Consider the following 19,858-nt stretch of genomic DNA (forward strand, 5'->3'; position numbering starts at 1 on the left):
TTAAAACTATTGTTACTATTTCCTGATTATCCTTTTGCCGTATTCCTCCTCATCTATCACAGTTCTAACCAGCTTTCTTTATCTGCTATACCTAACCAAATTGGCAGCAGCAGGAGTGATACGAATAGCCTTAAAAAATATATAAGCCTTTTGATGCATGGTCGACAAGATTATTTCTGCTTCCCCTGGACATGCAGAGAGCTGGAAGAAGTATTAAGTTATTTTGATGTCTCTTACTTTTGGAAATCTTGCTCCATCCACTGGTCAAGCAAAGAATCCCTGGTTCAACTTTATCATCACTGTGGGGAAGACAGATTGGCTGAACAGCAGTTCCTGAGAAAACAACACCAAAGGCATGAGGTTCATGGATAAATAAGTCATGTTGGATATATTTGGAAAAGTGGTATCTGTTGATTTCATGGGTTCTATACTTTCTTCCTAAATGTAATAATGACATATTTTAAGTTTTGCCCTCCCCATATAAAACTGCTTCATGTTTACAAAAATTTAGAGAAATGCAGAAAAAGTAAAACAAGGAAAAACATAACCCATTGTTCTGCACACCACCACGAGCCCCTTAATCTATCAACATTTTAGACAATGCTTTTGTTTTGAAAGGATAGTTTTTCATTCAACAGTTACTGAGCACGAATCCAGAGGAATTAGCCACGCCACCGCCTTTGAGGTATCAAATTGATCTTTAAGATCCTAGAAATTTACCTGGCCATGAAAGGAACTGTAAAGAACCTGGGAAGTTTAGAAAAAAATATAGATAATGGTGGGGAGAGACTGTAATTTAAGAGATAGTGGCTGAGGGATTGATCACAATTGATATCCAAATCTTTAGACTTAAAAAGCCCAGTAACTCCAACTGTGATACAAACAAAAATGTTATATCTAGACACGTGCTGAAAATGTAGCACATGAAACAAATAATGGATCTCAAAAAAATCTAGAAGGAAAAAATCATATTACCCAAAAAAGGAATGTTATTGATTTCTCAACAGCAATAAGTGAATGTCAGAAGATAGTAAAACAAGATGATAAAAATATCATGTGGTAAGCACTCTTTTAGGTCTCAATGAATGAACAGAAAGAAAAATCTCTGGGTAGAACCTACACGAGTGTGTATGTTTGTGTTTGTGTGTTGGGCGAGGGGAGACGAAACAGACAGCAAATATAAGTTGTTCAGTGGTAAATACACGCTATGGAAAAAATAGGATAAAGGAGATAAGTCTGGAGATGAGGGAGAATGGCATGGGAAAAATCATTTTAAATATGATGATCATGGAAAGTCTCATTGAACAGGTGACATCTGAGCAAAGTCTTGAAGCTAAGGAATCATGCAGTTATCTGGGTGGAAAGCATTTGAGGAAGAAATATCCTTGCTACAGGGTCATGCATATATGTTTAGGGGACAGTGGGAGACCAGGATGACTGGAACAGATTAAGTAAAATGTTTCGTAAAAAATAAACAAATCAGAGATTAGATGTAGGACTAGGAAAGAGGGTATTCAGATAACGATGACATTGATTTTCATCTAAATGTAATAAAGAACCACTGAAGTGGTATGAATAGGGTGACATAACCTGATTTATGTATTTAAAAAGCATTATTCTGGTCACTGGGTTAATAACAATTATTGGGAAGACAGAAGCAGCTTGAGACAATCTCAGAGACCACTAAAATTCATCCAGGTAAGACATGATGGTAGTATCGCCTGGAACAAGATAGCAAACGTGTGAAGTGAGTGAGGCAGAAGCAACAGGATTTTATGACTTACTGGATGTACAGTGTCAGAGAAAGAATAATAAAAAATGAATCCAAAGTTTTTTAGCCAAATCAACTGGAAGGATGGAGTTGTCATTAACTGAAATGAGGGAGGCTATAAGTAGGCATCCATGAGATGTGGGGGTGGTCAGGATTCTGTGTTAAACATATTAAGTTTGAGATGCCTATTAGCTATCCAGTTGGATGACCAGTTGACAATTGGTTACAAGAATCCCACTAATTTCAGAAGCATATGTAATATAAAGAAACCTAGGCTAAGAGTAGTCTTCAAGTAGCAGATGGTGTTTAAATTCTTCATCCTGGATGAGATCACTAAGAGAATGAGCACAACTAGAGAATAAGATGTCCAGGGCTGAGCCTGGGGTACTCTAACAATATGAAGTCAAGGAGAGGAGGGGGAATCATCATGGAAGACTAAGGAAGGGTACAATAGGGTAGGAGAATAACTAATGAATTCCCAGAATTCAAGTGAAGAAGATATTTCCAAGAAGAACATATGAGCAATTCTGCTAAAAAAAACTCTCATCCAGAAAGATGGGATTTGAGAAGTTACTTTGAATTTAGCAATATAGAGGTCATTAGTGACTGTGACAAGACTAAATTTACGGAACAGCGGAGTGAAAGTTTGATCCTCTTAAATGTGGAACAGACATCTTAACCTAATATATCCAACTATGAGAATTGAGGAAATGAAACTGACATAACTAGCACTGATTTGCTATAAAGGAAAGAAAAAATGGGGCAATAGTTTCTTCTTGTATATGATTCCAGTTTGAGTTATTCTCAGTATTTGGATCATCTTGTTCCACTATCTTCTGACATTAACTTACTGTTGTTGAGAAGTCAATAACATTCCTTTTTTAGTAACGTGTCTTTTTCCTTCTAGATTCTTTTGGGATACATTCTTTTAGTGTGCTACATTTTATACACATGTCTAGATATAAAATTTTTTGTATCATAGAGTCACTAGGCTTTTTAAATCTAAATATTTGGATCTCAATTATGGTCAGTTCTCAGCCACTTTATCTTAAATTACAGTCTCTCTCCTCCAATATCCATATTCTTTCTAAACTTAAAATTGGATGTTTACTACACTCTGTCTTCTCCGTCTCTTACCCTCATTGTCACCTCTGGGCAATTATTTCAGATTGTCTAGTTCCATACACCTAATCTGGTAGATAAGTGTTCTGTTGAGTTTCTAATTCCAATTACATTTTTATATTTTCATGTTTTGTTAGCTTCTCTTCAAATTTCCCTTCCATCTAATAGTTTTGCGTGGTTTGATCATTTTCAATACACTTTTACTTCTTTAAGCTTTACTATACTTATTTTCTATTCTCTATCATGAAATTTGTAACCTTTGAAGGTCTGATTCCGATTGTTAATGCTTCAGATTCTATCTTCAATGCAAATTTCTCTGCATGGTTGTGTGCTTGAATTCATTAAAACTTTGTGGGAATACATTGAAGCTGGGATTTAAATTTCATTATCTCAGAGAGGATTTACTTTTGCTTCTGCCAGAGTCTGATTCCTCACCTGGAACCACTTTAAAATCTTGCCTTGGAGTTTTTGTGCCACACAGGTGATGTCAATTCCAGCATCAAACCTGAGAGAGGCCTGGCTCATGATTACAGATTCTTCTGAGAACCCTCTCTCCAGAGCCAAGGTTGACACCAGTAAGTGTCCTTGTTCCCTCACTTTATGTAACATAACTCCGCTAACGCCTTCTCCCTACCTTTCAAAGCATCACCTTTCAGAAAGTTCCAGGTTCTTTACAGCTCCTCTCATGGCCAGGTAAATCTCTAGAATCTTGAAGATCAGTTTGATCCCTCAAGGGCAGTGCCCTGGCTAAGTACTCTGGATTTGTGCTTTGGTTTTGGTCACTTAACATACTTGCTTTTTTGGCATTTTTTTTTAAAAAAATAAGGTTTTTAGTGTTTTACCCAGAATGTTTATATTACCTGTGCAGAGAGAGTGCTGGATATCTCGTTCACAGTAATTACAGAAAAAAGTCTCTGAAAACATTTTCAAATGTTTAAAGCTTTTTGGTTAGAGATGAATATAGGTAGGTAGGTAGAATGTAGTCTAGCCAAGACATAGAAGTCCTTAAAATACCAATTGGCCAAAATATGGACGTAACCTAAGTTGTTCATCAATGGATGAATCAATAAAGAAAATGTAGTATATATACACAATGGAATATTATTCAGCCATAAAAAGAATGAAATCTTGTCATTTGCAACAACACATGAATGTTAAGTGAAATAAGCCAAAGACAAGCATCACATATTCTCACTCACGTGGGAGCTAAAATACTGAATCTCATGAAAATGGAGATTAAACCTGTGCTTGTGAGAGGCAGGGAAGGGTAGGGAAGAGAGGAGGATGAAGAGGGGTTGGTAATGGTTACAAATATACACTTGGAAGAGATAAGACCTGATGTTTGATAGATCAGTAGGATGACTATAATTAGCATTCATTGATTGCGTATTTCAAAATAGCTAGAAGAGAAATAATTCAAGTGTTCCTAGCACATATAAAATTATAAATATTTAAGGTGATAGATACCCTGATTTGATTATATGAATGTTTCAAATTATCACATGTACCCTGAAAATATGTACATCTAATATGTATCAATAGAAATAAATGAAAGGGAAAAAATGTTGATTGTTAAGTAATTCGTGGCTAGGACATGTAGCCTGTACAGTAGTTTTTTAATAGGTTATAGATTGAACAAAATTATTTTAAAGAGAAAGCTTAGCTATTCTATTACTAGACAGCCACACAGAAGTTAAAGTTAACTTGTATATAATTAGCAGTTTTTCCCCATTGGATTTTTAATATTCTAACTCTTCATACTCACCAAACTTGACTTTGTGTTTTAGATACAGCAGTGCAATATCAGGACTCATATATTCACGGCTGTTGTATTCAGGATGGATAACAATTTTTGAGACAGGAGTATTCTGTTTTTGCTTATTCTTCTGAAAGAGGCTGTACTCCCCAGATGTCACAGTTATATTCTTCAGTTGCTTCCTAAAACCAAAGGAAAATATTTCATAAGTAGTTGTTTCCCCTAGACAAGATTTCTTGGTGGGATGTAATTAAAGAAAAAGTAATTAATGTACCTTTAAGCATCCCCAAATCTTTGAAGAAGGTTTTCCTTATTATCATTACCAATGGTCATAATTTTTTTTAATCTAGAAAAAGTCATGGTTTTCAGTCATGTTTCCATTTTTCTGAGTCAAGTATTTAAATATTGCTTCCTTTTCTTCTTTCATATACAAACCATAGTTCACACATGCTATGCCATTTGTAACAGGATATAAAAATTGCTTTCTAGAACTGTTTCTTCTTTTCTCTTATACATACCCTCTTTTGATCTGGTCAAGTATTTGTAATTTCTGCAGTTTTTTTCCCTCCTAATGATTTAAACCCAGAACTTTGGAGCCTCCATTTAACATTTCTTGTTCATGCTTTATTATAAGTAACCACTGCCTCTACCCAAGCACTAAATTCATAAATTATAGATGATGTCCTGGATTGTTTAGAGTCTCTATTCAGTAGAACAGGAAGCACTGGAAATCTTGGGACAGACACACCTTTCTGGGAATCAGGAAGATCAGTGTGTGGGTGCACTGGGAGGCAAAATTAAGAAGGGGATTAAGGGGCCTGGCGTGTTGGCACAGGCCTGTAATCCCAGCACTTTGGGAGCTGAGGCAGGTGGATCACGAGGTCAGGAGATTGAGACCAGCCTGGCCAACATAGTGAAACCCCATCTCTACTAAAAATACAAAAAATTAGCTCGGCTTGGTGGCAGGCACCTGTAATCCCAGCTACTTGGGAGGCTGAGGCAGGAGAATCACTTGAACCTGGGAGGCGGAGGTTGCAGTGAGCAGAGATCATGCCATTGCACTCCAGCCTGGGTGACAGTGCGAGACTCCATCCCAAAAAGAAATTAAAAAGTAAAGAAAGGGACTGAGAATGAACCTATTTAGAGCAACAAATCTCCCAGTCCCATAGCCAGGAATCAAGGCCTGACAAGTAATGGAAATCCACAACTTACTCACTGAGGCTGTCCAGGCAATGTGCTGCTGTAATGACTCGATCTTCTTGGATCAAGCTTCCTCCACAGAAGTGGTGCTCATTTAATTTTAGGGAGACCTACCCAAGAAGAAAGTTACAAACGCAGCTAATATGTCTCCCCACAGATGTATCTCCATCAGAAACACTGGATATCAACTCTTCTAATCAGACATAATATTCTTAAAATACTGACATAAATTGGAAGTAAACTGTTTGGTAGAGAGCTAGAGGGGGTCAGGAGAAAAACTACATATCAACCTGGATTCCTGGTTTTGAAACAAAGGAAGTATTTCACCGTTTTCTCATTAAGAAATCAACGCCTTTGTTGTACTGACCTGCCAAGGATGTCCAGCCACTGTTGAATTTCTCCAACTACTAATTCTAGAGAAGACCCCAGATCCCACAACAGGTTCCTTACTTTTCATGTTGACCACGCGAGTTCCACACTTCAGTCCTGTGTAGAAGAGAGCACGTGTGTGTGTGCATACACAGAGCCTTATTTAAGAGTTTACTTTACCAAGATTTCCTGTTTGGATTTTCCTGGCCTGGCACAGATGTTCTGATATCACTTAGCTGCAGACTATCACATTTTTCTCTCAATATTTTCTTCAGAATATCCCAAAGTCACCCAGGTTGACCAGAATTTACCTCCTGCCTACTCCCTTTCAGTCTGTGCTACCACTGGACAGGAAGGAGCCAGCACTGCCTCTGGTAGGTGACTTGGGGCTTACTCTGGGAAGACGCACATTTAAGTTGGGTTAAAGATACCAGAGGCCAGGTGCAGTGGCTCACGCCTGTAATCTAAGCACTTTGGGAGGCCCAGGTGGGCTGATCGCTTGAACCCGGGAGTTTAGGACCATGGGCAACTTGACAAGACCCCACCTCCACAAAAATATGCAAAAATTAGCCAGATGTGGTAGCACATGCCTGTGGTCCCAGCTACTCGGGGGCTGAGGCAGGAGGATCACATGAGCCCTGGAGGTTTAGGGAGCCATGACTGCAACACTGCACTCCAGCCTGGGCGACAGACCGAGACCGTCTCAAACAAACAAAACGAAACAAAGATATTGGGAAATGACATGTACCACTCTGGAAGGGAGATACTTGACTTTAAGTTACTTCTACTTGGTTAGGTTTCCTTGGAGCAGGCTCCTTAGCACACACATAGTTAGCACGTGTGCCTAAAAACTTGAACACTAGAATCTAAAATGTTTCAAAAAGGATATCTGGCCCAGGCCTTCCTTTGGGGACATCTGGGCGTGCACCAGCCCCTCACCCTTTCTTCCCAAATGCCTCAGGTGTGCCTATACCACCCGGCCTTCCTGAGACAAGGAGTAATGAAGTCTTCCCTCTCCAGCATGCTCAGTCTCCTCCACAGTCCCGGTAACGAGGGGCCTTGGCTCACCTAGGCTTCTGGGGTGGCCCATGACTAGCAATAGCAACAAACCAGCACTGGCCAGCACCCCCATATCCTCACGCATCCGCCTCGCACGTCCTCCCCTCCTGCAGGCTGCGAAAACTCTGCGGGGAAGGCGGGGGCCTCGTCCTTTAGGCTCTCCCGAAGCGCCTATGGGCAGCACCTGCCGTGGCACCTGAGTTCGCAGGTGTCCCTCTTCACGATTAATTAATCCATCATTGTGAGCTGCCGCCGCCCTCTGGTCACCCCCGGTGTCACAGCGCCCCGCCACCCAGCCTTAGAGCCTGGCGCAAGGTGTCCTCAGGGGCGGCAGGGGCACTCACACGTGTGCAGAGGTTTTTGCCAGCAGATCCAGAGCAAGCCAATCAGTGGCCTGGAACGCTTAGCCCTGCGAATTCTGCCCCAGGCTGGGGAGTACCGCCCGGGCTCGGGGGGGAAGGGGGGGGCAATGAAGCTGGTCCCCCACGCAAAACACGGGCAGGACTTCTGAAAGGTGGAGGTTCCTTAAGCTTAGTACAATACTACCCCTTCTAAGAAGCTTGTTAAAGCTCTTGATCCTCAAGAGTTTTCAAAGAGTGAATAGCAAAGATCACACTTGAGCTGCCATTATTTTCTGGGTGGCAAGTATTGTACTCCATTTCAGCAGAATGGGTCAAAAGCTGTCGGATCCATCATTTAAGATCATTGAAATTAATCTATTGGTGAGATGTCACATTTTTTCCATGAATATTATTTTGTAACAAGTTAGGCTGAAATTGGAAGACAAATAAAGCCAGAATTTGTAATGGTCTTATATTTTGTCAGAAAATTAGGGCAAGGCTAAATGGGCATTCGATATATATCAAACAACCTGGACACCAGTCCTCCAGCACCAGTTGGAGGATTTTACTTTCAAGTGCAACATTTTACTTTCATGTAAAATAGAAATAAAAGCTTCTTGAGGTAGGGGATAAATAAACTAAGGGGTACAGGTGGGAGATGAACAGGTAGATGGGAACACAGAAGGCAGTCAAGGTGGAGAGAATGCAGGCACAGGTAAAAGCAGGTGACAATCTACTGGGGACAATGACCTCTGTGACTGCAGGAGAGAGCAGAGGGTGAATGGACACCTTTTGATGTAAAGCCTAAAAAAAGTGAATGATGCCTGGTGATGTGGCATGTGGCCTATAGTCCTAGCTACTGGGGAGGCTGAGGCAGGAGGCTGGCTTGAGCCCAGGAGCTCTGGGTTGTAGGGCACTATGCCAGTCTGGAGTCTCTCCACACTAAGTTCGGTATTAATATGGTGATCTCCCTGGAACAGGGCACCACCAGGTTGCCTAAGGAAAGGTGAACTGGCCCAGGTTGGAAACCAGGCAGGTCAAAACTCCCTTGCAGTTCAATAGTGGGATGTCACCTGTGAATAACCACTGCACTCTGCCCTGGGCAACACAGCAAGACTTTGTCTCTGAAAAGAAACAAAAAAACTGTTTTTTTTTTTTTTAATGTGACTGGCACTCAAACTTGAAACACACATCTCAAACCTTCTTGTCTCATGAACCCAAAAACAGCTTCTGTGATTTTTGTTTGTTTGTTTTCAAATGAGGTCTCACTCTGTCACCCAGGCTGGAGTGCAGTGGTGCAATCTCAGCTCACTGAAGCCTCAACCTCACAGGCTCAAGTGATCCTCCCACCTTTGCCTCTCAAATAGCTGGGATTACAGGAGCATGCCGCCACGCCAGCTAATTTTTCGTATTTGAGGCACAGTTTCACCATGTTGTCCAGGGTAGTTTCTGTGATTCTTACGTCCCAAGTTCCACTACATGAAAAAGCTCTAGAGCTACGCTGACCAATGTGGCAGACATTAATCATATGTGGCTATTCAAATTAAAATTAACAGGAAATCAAGTTAAAAATTCAGTCACACTAGATACATTTCAAGTGCTCAGCAGCCACCTGTGGCTAGTGGCTACCATGTTGAACAGCACAAATATAGGACATTCCGTCACCATTCCATCGCCACCAATAGTTGTATTGGACTGTGCTATTCTTGAGAGTAGCACTATTTTCTTTTAAATATTGATTTCAAGGAAAGACATCTTGGATGACAGTTTGAGTAGATGACTCCTTGGTTTCATGCATGGGTGTCTAGGGGATAGGGGGTGTCCAGCATGCTCTTAAGGTAAGCAGCTCTTCTGTGAAAATAAAACATGGAACCTCCAGGCTTCAGTACTGTCCAGGGAATGTCCAGGTGTGGTGGCTGCCTGACCAGAGGCCTTCACTGCTCTCCTCCCTGTAGTCATCTCACAGGGGTGACCATTTGAACCACCGTACCAGCTCCAGGACGACATTGTTTTCCAATAAAAGCTCAGAGCCCCCAGATGGGTCCAAAGCCCTGTTTCTTTTTGGCAAGAGGTAAGATGAAAGCCACCAAAAAGCCTTTACTAAATAAAAGGGAAAGAACAAAAAGGTGAATATGTGCTGCGCAAGAACAGTCAGGCCAGCAATGCTCAACTTGCTGGTTGTACGATGGCCAGCCCTTCCGTGATGCCCCAGGTGCTGTCCCCTTTCACTCTTCTGCCAATGGGATACAGCTTTGCAGGATATTCTGTGATTTGTTTCAAACCTGGGAATCATCATGTTGTGTGGCACTGTCTCATTTCGTTACAGAACAACTCCCTTTGTTTCCAGAGTTCAAAACCCACAGCTTCAACTGAGACCCTATTTTTACATACAGAGGTTTAGTCCCTTACAGGCCTCACAGAATAATTCCTTTAAAAGAAGTGGGACAAGAGCCATTGAATAAGAATTACAAACCATTAATAGCCAGGCCATAGGCCAGGCACAGTGGCTCACGCCTATAATCGCAGAACTTTGGGAGGCCGAGGTGGATGGATCACCTGAAGTCAAGAGTTCTAGACCAGCCTGGCCAACATGGTGAAACTCCGCCTCTACTAGAAATAAAAAAATTAGCTGGGTGTGGTAGCACATGCCTGTAATCCCAGCTACTCGGGAGGCTGAGGCATGAGAATCGCTTTAACCCGGAAAGCAGAGGTTGCAGTGAGCCAAGATCACACCACTGCATTGCAGCCTGGGCGACAGAGTAAGACTCTGTCACAGAATAAAATAAAATAAAAAATAAAAATTAAAAAAAACAGACCATTAGTTTTAGACTCAAATTTTCTAATAAAGTAATGGTTTAAATATAAATTGAATTTGTAGGTATAGTAAAGTATCCAAATGGAAGAATTCTCTTTTTATGCTTAAAATAACTTGAGAAAAGGAAAGGATATCAAGGAGAGGAGTGGGTTGGACTACCCCCAGAAAGTGGTGACTTGTGATGTACAGCAAATCTGTCTTTAATTTGGACATCTTCACTAGTAGAGGACAACTGCGATCTGCTATTCAAAAAGCTTGGCTGTGAAGGACAGAGAGAGATGTGATAGCAGCTACAGATAAAATGAAATAGAGGAAGGATTTTTTTTTTCAAATTGTTTTGATGTTAATTACCTGTGTATGTGCTTTAAGATAGAGAAGAACTAACAAATTGACAAGAGCCAGCAAAAGAAAGAAGTTAAAAGATGAAGGAGAAGTTAAGGAATGGAATGAAGTTCCGTAAGAGGCAAAATCCAGAACCTAGGATTCTCTTCTTCCATTATGATAACAGGAGAAAAGAAGGGATAGAATTAGGTACAGGTAAATGTATAGATGAAATGCAGGGCATTGGGGGATATCTGCTTTCCACATTTTATTTACTCTGTGAAAAGAGAGATATGGAGGCATCTAAGCATGATGGGGGAGCGGATCTGGAGTGGGCAAGTACTTAATTGGCACTGTGTGGAGGAAGGGAAAGAGCACAGACAGGAAGCACACAGATCAATGCAATGAAATGAGTAAATGAATGAAAGACGGAAGGAAGATGGTCCTTTTAAAAAAATTGTTGAAACAGACATTCCTGGTGACATAGACATTAGTAGGTACTAACCATGAAGTGCTTGAGAGATTGAAACCAGACATACTTATTTTCATCATATTTTATAGAAAATAGACATTTACATAAATTTAATTTTGGAAAGACCTAGGCAAAGTATACATCATTACACTCAATGGGAGAAATACTTTATGAGAAATAAATTCTAACGGGCACAGCCAAAGTAACAAAAATGTACATTTACAAACAACTGATCAAAACAGGAAGTAAAAGCATTATGAACAAAGAACATGATGCAAGTCATTTCCCCCTCACAAAAGGAGGGATCTCTGTGAATTACAGCAAATCAAATGATTTCCACATTGTAAAAGCAAGCCATGGCTTCTACAGATATTTTAATTCCTTGGGAGGAAGTTTCACCTCATCTTTTTTCCTCAGTAAAGTATCAATCACTGTAGGAATTTTCAAGTGTGTAGACCGTAAAATAAGAGTAATTCCACCATGTTCAAGCATTTGGGCAATTTTGTCACTTTTAGGGCTGTATCATTTAAAAAAGGGCAGCATTTATGAATTATCTCATCAGATGCATAGTGTTTTTTCAATCCAGATTCAAAAGTAACCATTAGAGTGACTCATCAAGCTTAATGGATACATCCAACCGGCCTGTCCTTTCATGGGTGGTAAATGTGACTGAGACACTGGCTACCTTGCCCAGGTGAGGTGGCTCTTGAGTGGCAGAGCTAGAACTAGAACTCAGAAGTCTTGATTCTTGGGCTAGTGTACCCCTTTTCTGGATCAACAAGATAACCCCCAAAGGACATCACACACATTGAAAACTACCAAATGTGATACATATATATATATATATATATATATACACACACACACACACACACACACACACACACACACACACACAACGTGTACTCCTGAGAATGAGAAGAAACTCCTGGATGTTTGGAAATAGACATGTCTTTCCAGGTGGGAGTCAATGGTTATCTATGCTTACAAACCAATAATGACCATATATTGTGGTGGATGCCGATTTTATGAGTTACAGGCCCTAAAGATTTTAATTGAAAAGATCCTCGGTGAGAAAAATAAAATATTTTAATAGCCAATTGATTGTTGTAAAGATCTTATCAACTCTGTTGGGCCACTTAGATTGATATTAAACCATGCTTTTGATTGCAGTTATTTTCTGTTCTCTTTAAGTTAACATGGCTATAAATGAAATATTGAGGGAAATATTATTTTTTGGAAGAACTATTCAACATATTTTGTTTGTATCAAAAACTTCAATAATAATCATAAAATGTTATAATATTTCTCTATATTATTTTTGGCACCCTAAGCTTTTATCTTATTCATCTGCAGCCTAAATGCAAGATTAGACATGTACTTATTCTTTTTAAATGTCAAAACATATCATTTAGATAGATAAGTTAAGCTATAATTGGGAGATACCAACGTATAACTACATCAAAGTAAATGTAATTTGGAAACCAGGAAAAAAATTAAAAACAAACAAATCACCTATATTTGTTTTGAATGTTGCTTACTAAAATCCTCTAGATTTATTATTTTAAGGTGAATCCACCACAAATCAAAGCGTTTTTTTTTTAAAAAAACAGATACTAACAAGTACGAGTAAGAAATAATTAACAAAAGCTCATGTGTACCCAAAATAAAGATAGAGATGTAGGCATAAACTCTATGCCATGGACACCTTCCATGAGTCATCACAATATCAGTCATATATATTGGGCACTTAGTCTGGTACATGCAGATTTCAAGGCAATTGCTCTCCATCTGAGAACCAGGAATTCCGTAATTTTAAGGCCAAATTGTAGTCCAGTTGCCACAAATGCAAAACCACCCCACATAACCACCTATTTGTCAATCATGGAATGATAGCCTCACCAACCGATAGTGCCACATAAATCATTCTTAAGAATTCTTTGGCTCATTTTAGTATAGATTTAAGAGTAAAAATTGTAAAAGATTATAAACCTCTATTTTGTTAAAGTTACAAACTCCCATTACAGTTGTCAGCCTTGCAGCGGTTCTCCAGCCTAGCTGCACATTAGAATCATCACGTGGACAGCTAGGATAATTCAGCCAAAGATTTTGAAAGGTCCTCAGGTGATTCCAAGTGCAGCCCGTGTTGATAGCCACTATGTGTAAGGGAACAGATGTCAACTATCAGCTAATGTATCTCTTCAATCTGAAGACCTGGAATGTTTAACAATGACAAGAGGAAACCCACATTTGCTTTGTTTCCCCTCAAATGACAGTTATCGTGGGTCAGTTTTGATAGGACGGTTTGGATTATCTCATTCAGTCTGACTGCACAGAGGCATATGCAAAACCACTACAGAACCCTGCATCAAACTGGGTACCACCTATGACAAATTTCAGAATCTTACGCTAAGGGCTATGAAGTACATAGGAGGCTGGAATTAAAGTGCAACAATTCTCTTTGTTTTGTGTTAGGCTTCAAACAACACTAAAAGCATATATCTCAGGGTTCTCTAAAATAAAATTTCTTTTCCTCCAAGGTATTTGCATCTTTGGTTTAGTTAACCTATGTTATATCACTGAAATAGGTTTTATAAATACAATTAATAGATTGAAAGCATCCGAATCATTTTTTAAAATCCTGAATAATTCATAAAGTAAAATAAGCTGCTAAAGCCATTCTTGTGGCTTCTATATCAAAGGATACATAGAAGAACTGCTTCTAGGTACAAACACAGGAGAGGTTAGATGGACTGGAAAAAAAGGGATGATATATACACAAGGAACTCTAAATGTAGCTGGCAAAAATATGCAAATCTGCTCAGAGTAACACAACCATAAAATGAAACTCTGATCATTGGTTCCAATGTTCAGTCAGGCCAAAACAACTCCTGCTTTGTCCTCAGCCACTTTCCTTCCTACCCAGGACCTGTTTGGGAACCCAGAGCAAAATCAAAGTGTGGACCCCTTGCTCAAAAATTATTAAGACTTATTAAGATTTCAGCTGGACACTGTGGTGTATGCCTTCAATCCCAGCACTTTGGGACGCCAAGGTGGGCAGATCGTTTGAGCCCAGGAGTTGGAGACCAGCCTGGGCAACATGGTGAAACTCTGTCTCTACAAAAAATACAAAAATTAGCTGGACATGCTGGCACATGCCTGTGGTCTCAGCTACTTGGGAGGTTGAGGTGGGAGGATGCCTTCAGCCAGGGAGGTCAAGGCTACAGTGAGTCATGTTGGCGCCACTGCACTCCATCCTGGTGACAAAGTGAGACAAGGTGAGACTGTGTCTCAAAAAAATAAATAAGTAAAAATCAAACAGACATTCAACTGAGCTCAGGTGCTTCTGAGTGCAGGGCCCTGTGGGACTGCCAAAATTGCACATCCATGAAGCCAGCTGTGCTCCTCCATTTCAAGAAGGTGCTATCAATCCACACAGCGAGCATACTTGCATTAAGGGCAAACTAGATGCACCTCTGTGATGAGCCAGGGCACTCCATTTTTATTATAAGGATAAGTTCCATGTATTATTTCATGTTACAAAGACCAAATAAAAATAGTTACAAAATACGCTTAATATCTTTGAAAAATAGTATGTGATTAATTTTCTTATAGGCACTGTTTTAACTGTGAAACTATCTCATTGGCCGTATCTCAGTGAAGGTATTGGGATAAGAGTATCTGATCCAACAGATAATTGCTTTTTTGAAAAACAGTGCTTACTTTGAATGTTAGAAAGATGCCAGTGTTTGTAGACAGAGTGACAGCCAGAGAAAAAGAGAGCAAGAAAAGGGAAAAGGGGTAGGGAAGGATAGGGTGAGATAGGAAAGCACCTTGCAGGAGGCAGAGAAAGTTTCCTGAAGGTCGTGACTCTTTACCCTCAGAAACTTTCAGGCTAAAATCACCATTTCTGTTATTCCAACAAATGTACTCTCCTACCTTTATCAGCACGTCAAGTAAGGCATAATAGCTGTTCAAAACTGGGGGAGATAGGAAAGCACCTTTGGGGCTCAGTCTTTTCCATTAGATTTTTAAGCATGAGTTTTCATTACAGATTATTTTGAAAGGTTGTAATAAAGTCCTAGACATTGTTAATAACTTAATGCTTTTTTCAGTTTGTGGGTGAGGTTGTTATTTTACAATAAATACTGGAGCACGTTTCTTGACCCTAGGACTATGATTTTGGGAGGAAGAATATATCTTAATTAAGATTGTGGATACATTTATGATACATACCATGGAAAGACTATTAGAAACAAACGGTCATAGTGATAATATATACATTATTGGATTACTGATACACACCAACAGATGCATGCTAATTCAAATACTGTAACCATCTGCATTTAAAATACTCCCCTTGCCATGCCTTCTGGAAGTTTTTCTTGTTTATTTAGACTTACCTTGACAAAACAAATAATAGCATTGGGGTAGTGCATCCTGATACTGGGTTGAAGAAGCAGAAGGCTATTTTTACCCTGCCCTGGCCTGAGCTGTGAATTATCTGAGCCTTTGGGCTACTATGTCTGTGTGCTACCTGGCTCAGCACTATAAACAGTACTGCCTGGGGTGTTTTGGTTTGCTTTTAATGATGAAGACCAAATTAGAATCAGGTGTTCCAATTTCTTCACTTCCAAAGTATACGACCGCCAAAATACTGAAGGCTGATTCCTCACATCTCTTGAGCAAGTGAATAATCAACACAAATTTTGGGAGAGACTGTTAAAATTTAACTATTTTACAATTTAGATTTACATTTTGTAAGATCGGTTCTGATAGCCGATATTAAAACCACTTTGTATAGAGAAAAAAGAAGTGTGTGTATATATATATTAAATATTTTTTAAGTTATGAAATAAATAACACTAAAAATAAATGTCAAATTGTGAGTTCAGCTTTGCCTTTCCTATCTCTTAAATATAAATACATATATTTAAAATTATGAATTTGATTTTTACCCTAGATTTTTAGAGCATTCTCCATAATATTCTCAAAACAAATAATTATAGGTTTTAATCACTGATGTTCTAAGCCCAGAATTCTCATTAAGCCTAGGAACAGAAATAAATAGAGCTTTTTTTTTTTAATCTAGTTAGAGTCTATGAAGATTTCTGTGATACATTATAAAGGTTCCTCAACGGTTAAATATATTTTCCAAAAAAATAATAAATCTCATGATGCCTGAACATTAAGATAATAAAGTAGGACATTTCTCTCAGTTAATATCTTTAATTTTTTTATGTAGAATATACTATTTTTTTTCTCCACCAAAATAACAATATATTTGCAGGCGGGAACAGGTATGATTTTAAATGCACTTTTGAAATCTTAGAGTAGAACCACTACTCTAGTAATACTTGTAATAAAATTAAAATAGCTTTAAATATTTCCATAGAGAATTAGGGGTACCAAGCTCCTTGAGTTTCCTGTAGGGATAAAGGTATCCACATACGATTCCAGGAGCTTCCCTTTTATTCCTCAAAAAAGCACTAGTAATACTCTTAGGGGGATATTAGATAAAGCTCACTTAGCAATAGCCCTTTACCCCAAATATTCTGGAAGGTTCTACAAAAGCTATTAGATACTCACATCTAGTTCTGGAAAATTAAATAAGCCAATTCTTGGCAGGACTTTCCAAATGGCTTACCCCGGAGGATTTATCCTCTTTTGAAATATTTCATCCCCCAAAGAATAGAAGCTCTGCCTTCATAGCATTTCAAGCTTCTGTATTTCTGGGACACAAATGTCTAAACTAGGAAACAGAATTAGATCTCCAGGTCTCAAAAGTACAGAGACCTATCAAGAGAAATCTGGAGTTAAACCAAACAAAAGTCTGTAAAATGTGTAATGTCATTCTCCTTCCTTCTCAGACCTTCATGCCCTTGTTTGCTGTTTTCGTCTTCCTTCGTGGAAAAGCAAGTCCTTCAGCACTGAGCTACCAGCAGATGTCCCAAAATGTGTCACCCTGAACTCGGAATGAGAGCAAATCTCATTAGTTGTCCCCCTACTGATGTAAAAGCAAGGCTTCCATCACTCTTTCCTCTTTCAGAGGCACCTCATTATCCTGTGAGGTTGGGTCAAACGGTGCTACGTTTGATCCTTTTCTCGAACTTCTTGTAATCGTTTTTCTAGGCGATCCAATTTGGCAAGATTTTCCTTCAGCAGTTTGCTGTCTGGAACCAGCTGTAAGGCTCTCTCATAATACGCTCTTGCAGACACATAGTTTCCCTGTCGGGGAAAAGAGAGAGCAATTACATTCTGATCCATCACAAAACTCTCGCAGAGCATGAAACTAAGAAACTGACCCTCTGCCCAGTTTTACATTAATGTTCTCATATGGAAACCCTGTCTGTATGTGTAAGTTTATCCTTGTCTATTGGTGCTTTTGGAGACTCCATTTATTTTAAGTACCAGATCAGTTGGAGAATGTGAAAGAGGAGAGTTATACTGTAAGGATAAATGGCAGAAAAACAAATTTTCAATTCAACTAATGCAGGATGTGAGGTTATCACTTCCTAGTGTCCTCATGGGGTTAGTACTGTTCCTTTGTAATTAAATGGAACCACTGCACAAAATTCCTATTAGGGGAATGGGGGTAAAAGGGGTGGGAGAAAGAGAGATGAGAAAATGTATAAACCTGTAAAGCACATTGTACTGAATACTGTAGGCAATGGTAACACAGTGGTATTTGTATCTAGACATACCAAAACACAAAAAGGATGTAGTAAAAACATGGTATTTTAATCTTATGGGACCATCATTGTATATATAATCCATCTTGGACCAAAATGATGTCATGTGGCACATGACTGTATTTGAAAATGTAACTATTTAATATATGATTAAAAATATTTAAAATTATCATTTTACTCTTTTAAAGTAAGATCATTCTGTTTCCCAACTAGATATTACTGGACACCCTAGAATATCATTAAGATCACAGCTTGGGCAATTTGGCTCTGATAAATATCATGCTTGAATTCACCATCTACCAGATCAAAGCTGTCAGCTGCAGGATAATTATCCCATTAACCTCTCCCATTTGTGTAATCATGGGTCATCTGTTTTGTGTGTGTTTCCAAGAGTGATCAGTTTCCACTTAACAGTAAAACCCATTAGGATTTTATTCAAATTCTAATCACTACACTGCTATTTTACCAGTGCAGAGACTGAAAATCAGTTAGCTAAACAAGAGTGGTTCTTTAAAAACATGTTGGATCATGGCATTTCTCTGCTCAGTACCCCAAAAACCCTGACTCATTTGGCATAAAAGCCCAAGTCCCTACAAACTCCTTGAAGGCCTGCATGAGCTGACCCTAGCTTCTCCCATTTCCTTTTATTTGCTCTCTCCCCGCCATGCTGCCTCCTCACTGTTCTTTAAACAACAGTCATGCTCAAACCTCAGGGCCTTTGCACGTGCTGGTGCTCTTTCCCTATGTTGCCACATGGCCCACTCCTTCAGGTCTCTGCTCAAATACAACTTTGTAACTGAGGCCTTTCCTAACCGCCTGAACTTAAAATTTTAGCCCTTATTCTCTGGCACTCCAATCTTCTTTCTCTTTTTTCTCCTTAGCACTTATCACCATCTAATATATTTTATATACATACATATGCACATATATATGCATTAAATGTTCACATATGTGTGTTTGTATTAATATTATCACCTAACTCCCCCTACTAGTACCATGAGGACAGGAATTTTTGTCTTCTTGGTTCATTACTGATTCCCAGTGCCTAGAAGGGGACTTGGCATACAGGATGTTAGCCATAAATCCTTATAAAATGAATGGATGAATGAATAAATGAATGATGGCAAATCATTCATTGCATTAGTTACAGATAAACGTCCCCCAAAGGTCATTTTCAATCCTTGGTAAGACTCACCCAAAAGCAGTGTTTTTCTTTTGGAAAAACAAAACAAAACAAATAAACTTGCTTTTCAGTAAAAAGCTAGGGAGAAAAGGTATATTAGATATAAGAAATAGGAAGTAATATTCTAAGTAACACTTTAATTTTGACAGTGAGTTAAACTGGGAAGAAAATAAGCCATACTGAGCTCGAACAGGGATTAAATTCCCATAAACAGATCTTATCTGCTGTCTGATACTTCTGTTAAGCACATATGATTTTCTTCAGGGTTAGGAAAATCATAAAATCTAATTTATATAGATTTATTTTAAAAATAGCTTCATGGTATTCAATATCTAGATAATGCAAAGTGAACATAAACTGAGCTATATCACTTTTAAAACCCCATGCTTTTGGTATTCAAATGATTTCAAAAAGGAAATTAATAATAGTTTCTCAATCCTTTAGGAAAGAGAAAACACAGAGGGAAGGTTCAGTCCATGTGGAAGTGAATTATTCTCCTACCTTGATGTGTTGGATGCCACCCATGTTCATCCAGGCCTGTGCTTGGTCTGGATTTAGTTGCACAGCCGCTTTATAGCTCTAAGTAAATAAGAAATATCTTCAGGTTAGGAAACAAAGACCCATCTTTAATGCTGCAGGATTGCAGAAACCACTTTCTTCACATGTGAAAATTTAAAGTATTAATACAATAAAACCAGCTGCTACTAGTTCACAGGAGACCCCGTTTATTTCTATTATTTTTCAGAGTTGATGATTC

General features: G+C 39.0%; 2 protein-coding genes across 3 annotated transcripts in view; both read right to left on the bottom strand.

Moving 5' to 3' along the window:
* Positions 1 to 7,350, bottom strand: part of OVCH1 (ovochymase 1) — a 69,970-nt gene extending 62,620 nt beyond the window's left edge. The window contains 5 exon segments of the mRNA XM_064377399.1: positions 238 to 333; positions 4,659 to 4,831; positions 5,862 to 5,959; positions 6,217 to 6,335; positions 7,287 to 7,350. Coding sequence (XP_064233469.1) covers positions 238 to 333; positions 4,659 to 4,831; positions 5,862 to 5,959; positions 6,217 to 6,335; positions 7,287 to 7,350 — 550 coding nt within the window.
* Positions 7,351 to 12,757: 5,407 nt separating this feature from the next.
* TMTC1 (transmembrane O-mannosyltransferase targeting cadherins 1) overlaps positions 12,758 to 19,858 on the bottom strand; it is a 267,680-nt gene continuing 260,579 nt past the window's right edge. For both annotated transcript variants that reach the window (XM_064377400.1, XM_012474263.3), the window contains exons 19-20: positions 19,603 to 19,680; positions 12,758 to 17,454 (exon numbers count right to left, since the gene is read on the bottom strand). In XM_064377400.1, coding sequence (XP_064233470.1) covers positions 17,314 to 17,454; positions 19,603 to 19,680 — 219 coding nt within the window. In that variant the 3' untranslated portion in view covers positions 12,758 to 17,313. The remainder of the gene's footprint in view (positions 17,455 to 19,602; positions 19,681 to 19,858) is intronic.

This window comes from Aotus nancymaae, unplaced genomic scaffold, assembly GCF_030222135.1.
Source record: "Aotus nancymaae isolate 86718 unplaced genomic scaffold, 86718_ANA_hifiasm-v0.15.2.pri h1tg000016l, whole genome shotgun sequence".
NCBI lineage: Eukaryota > Metazoa > Chordata > Mammalia > Primates > Aotidae > Aotus > Aotus nancymaae.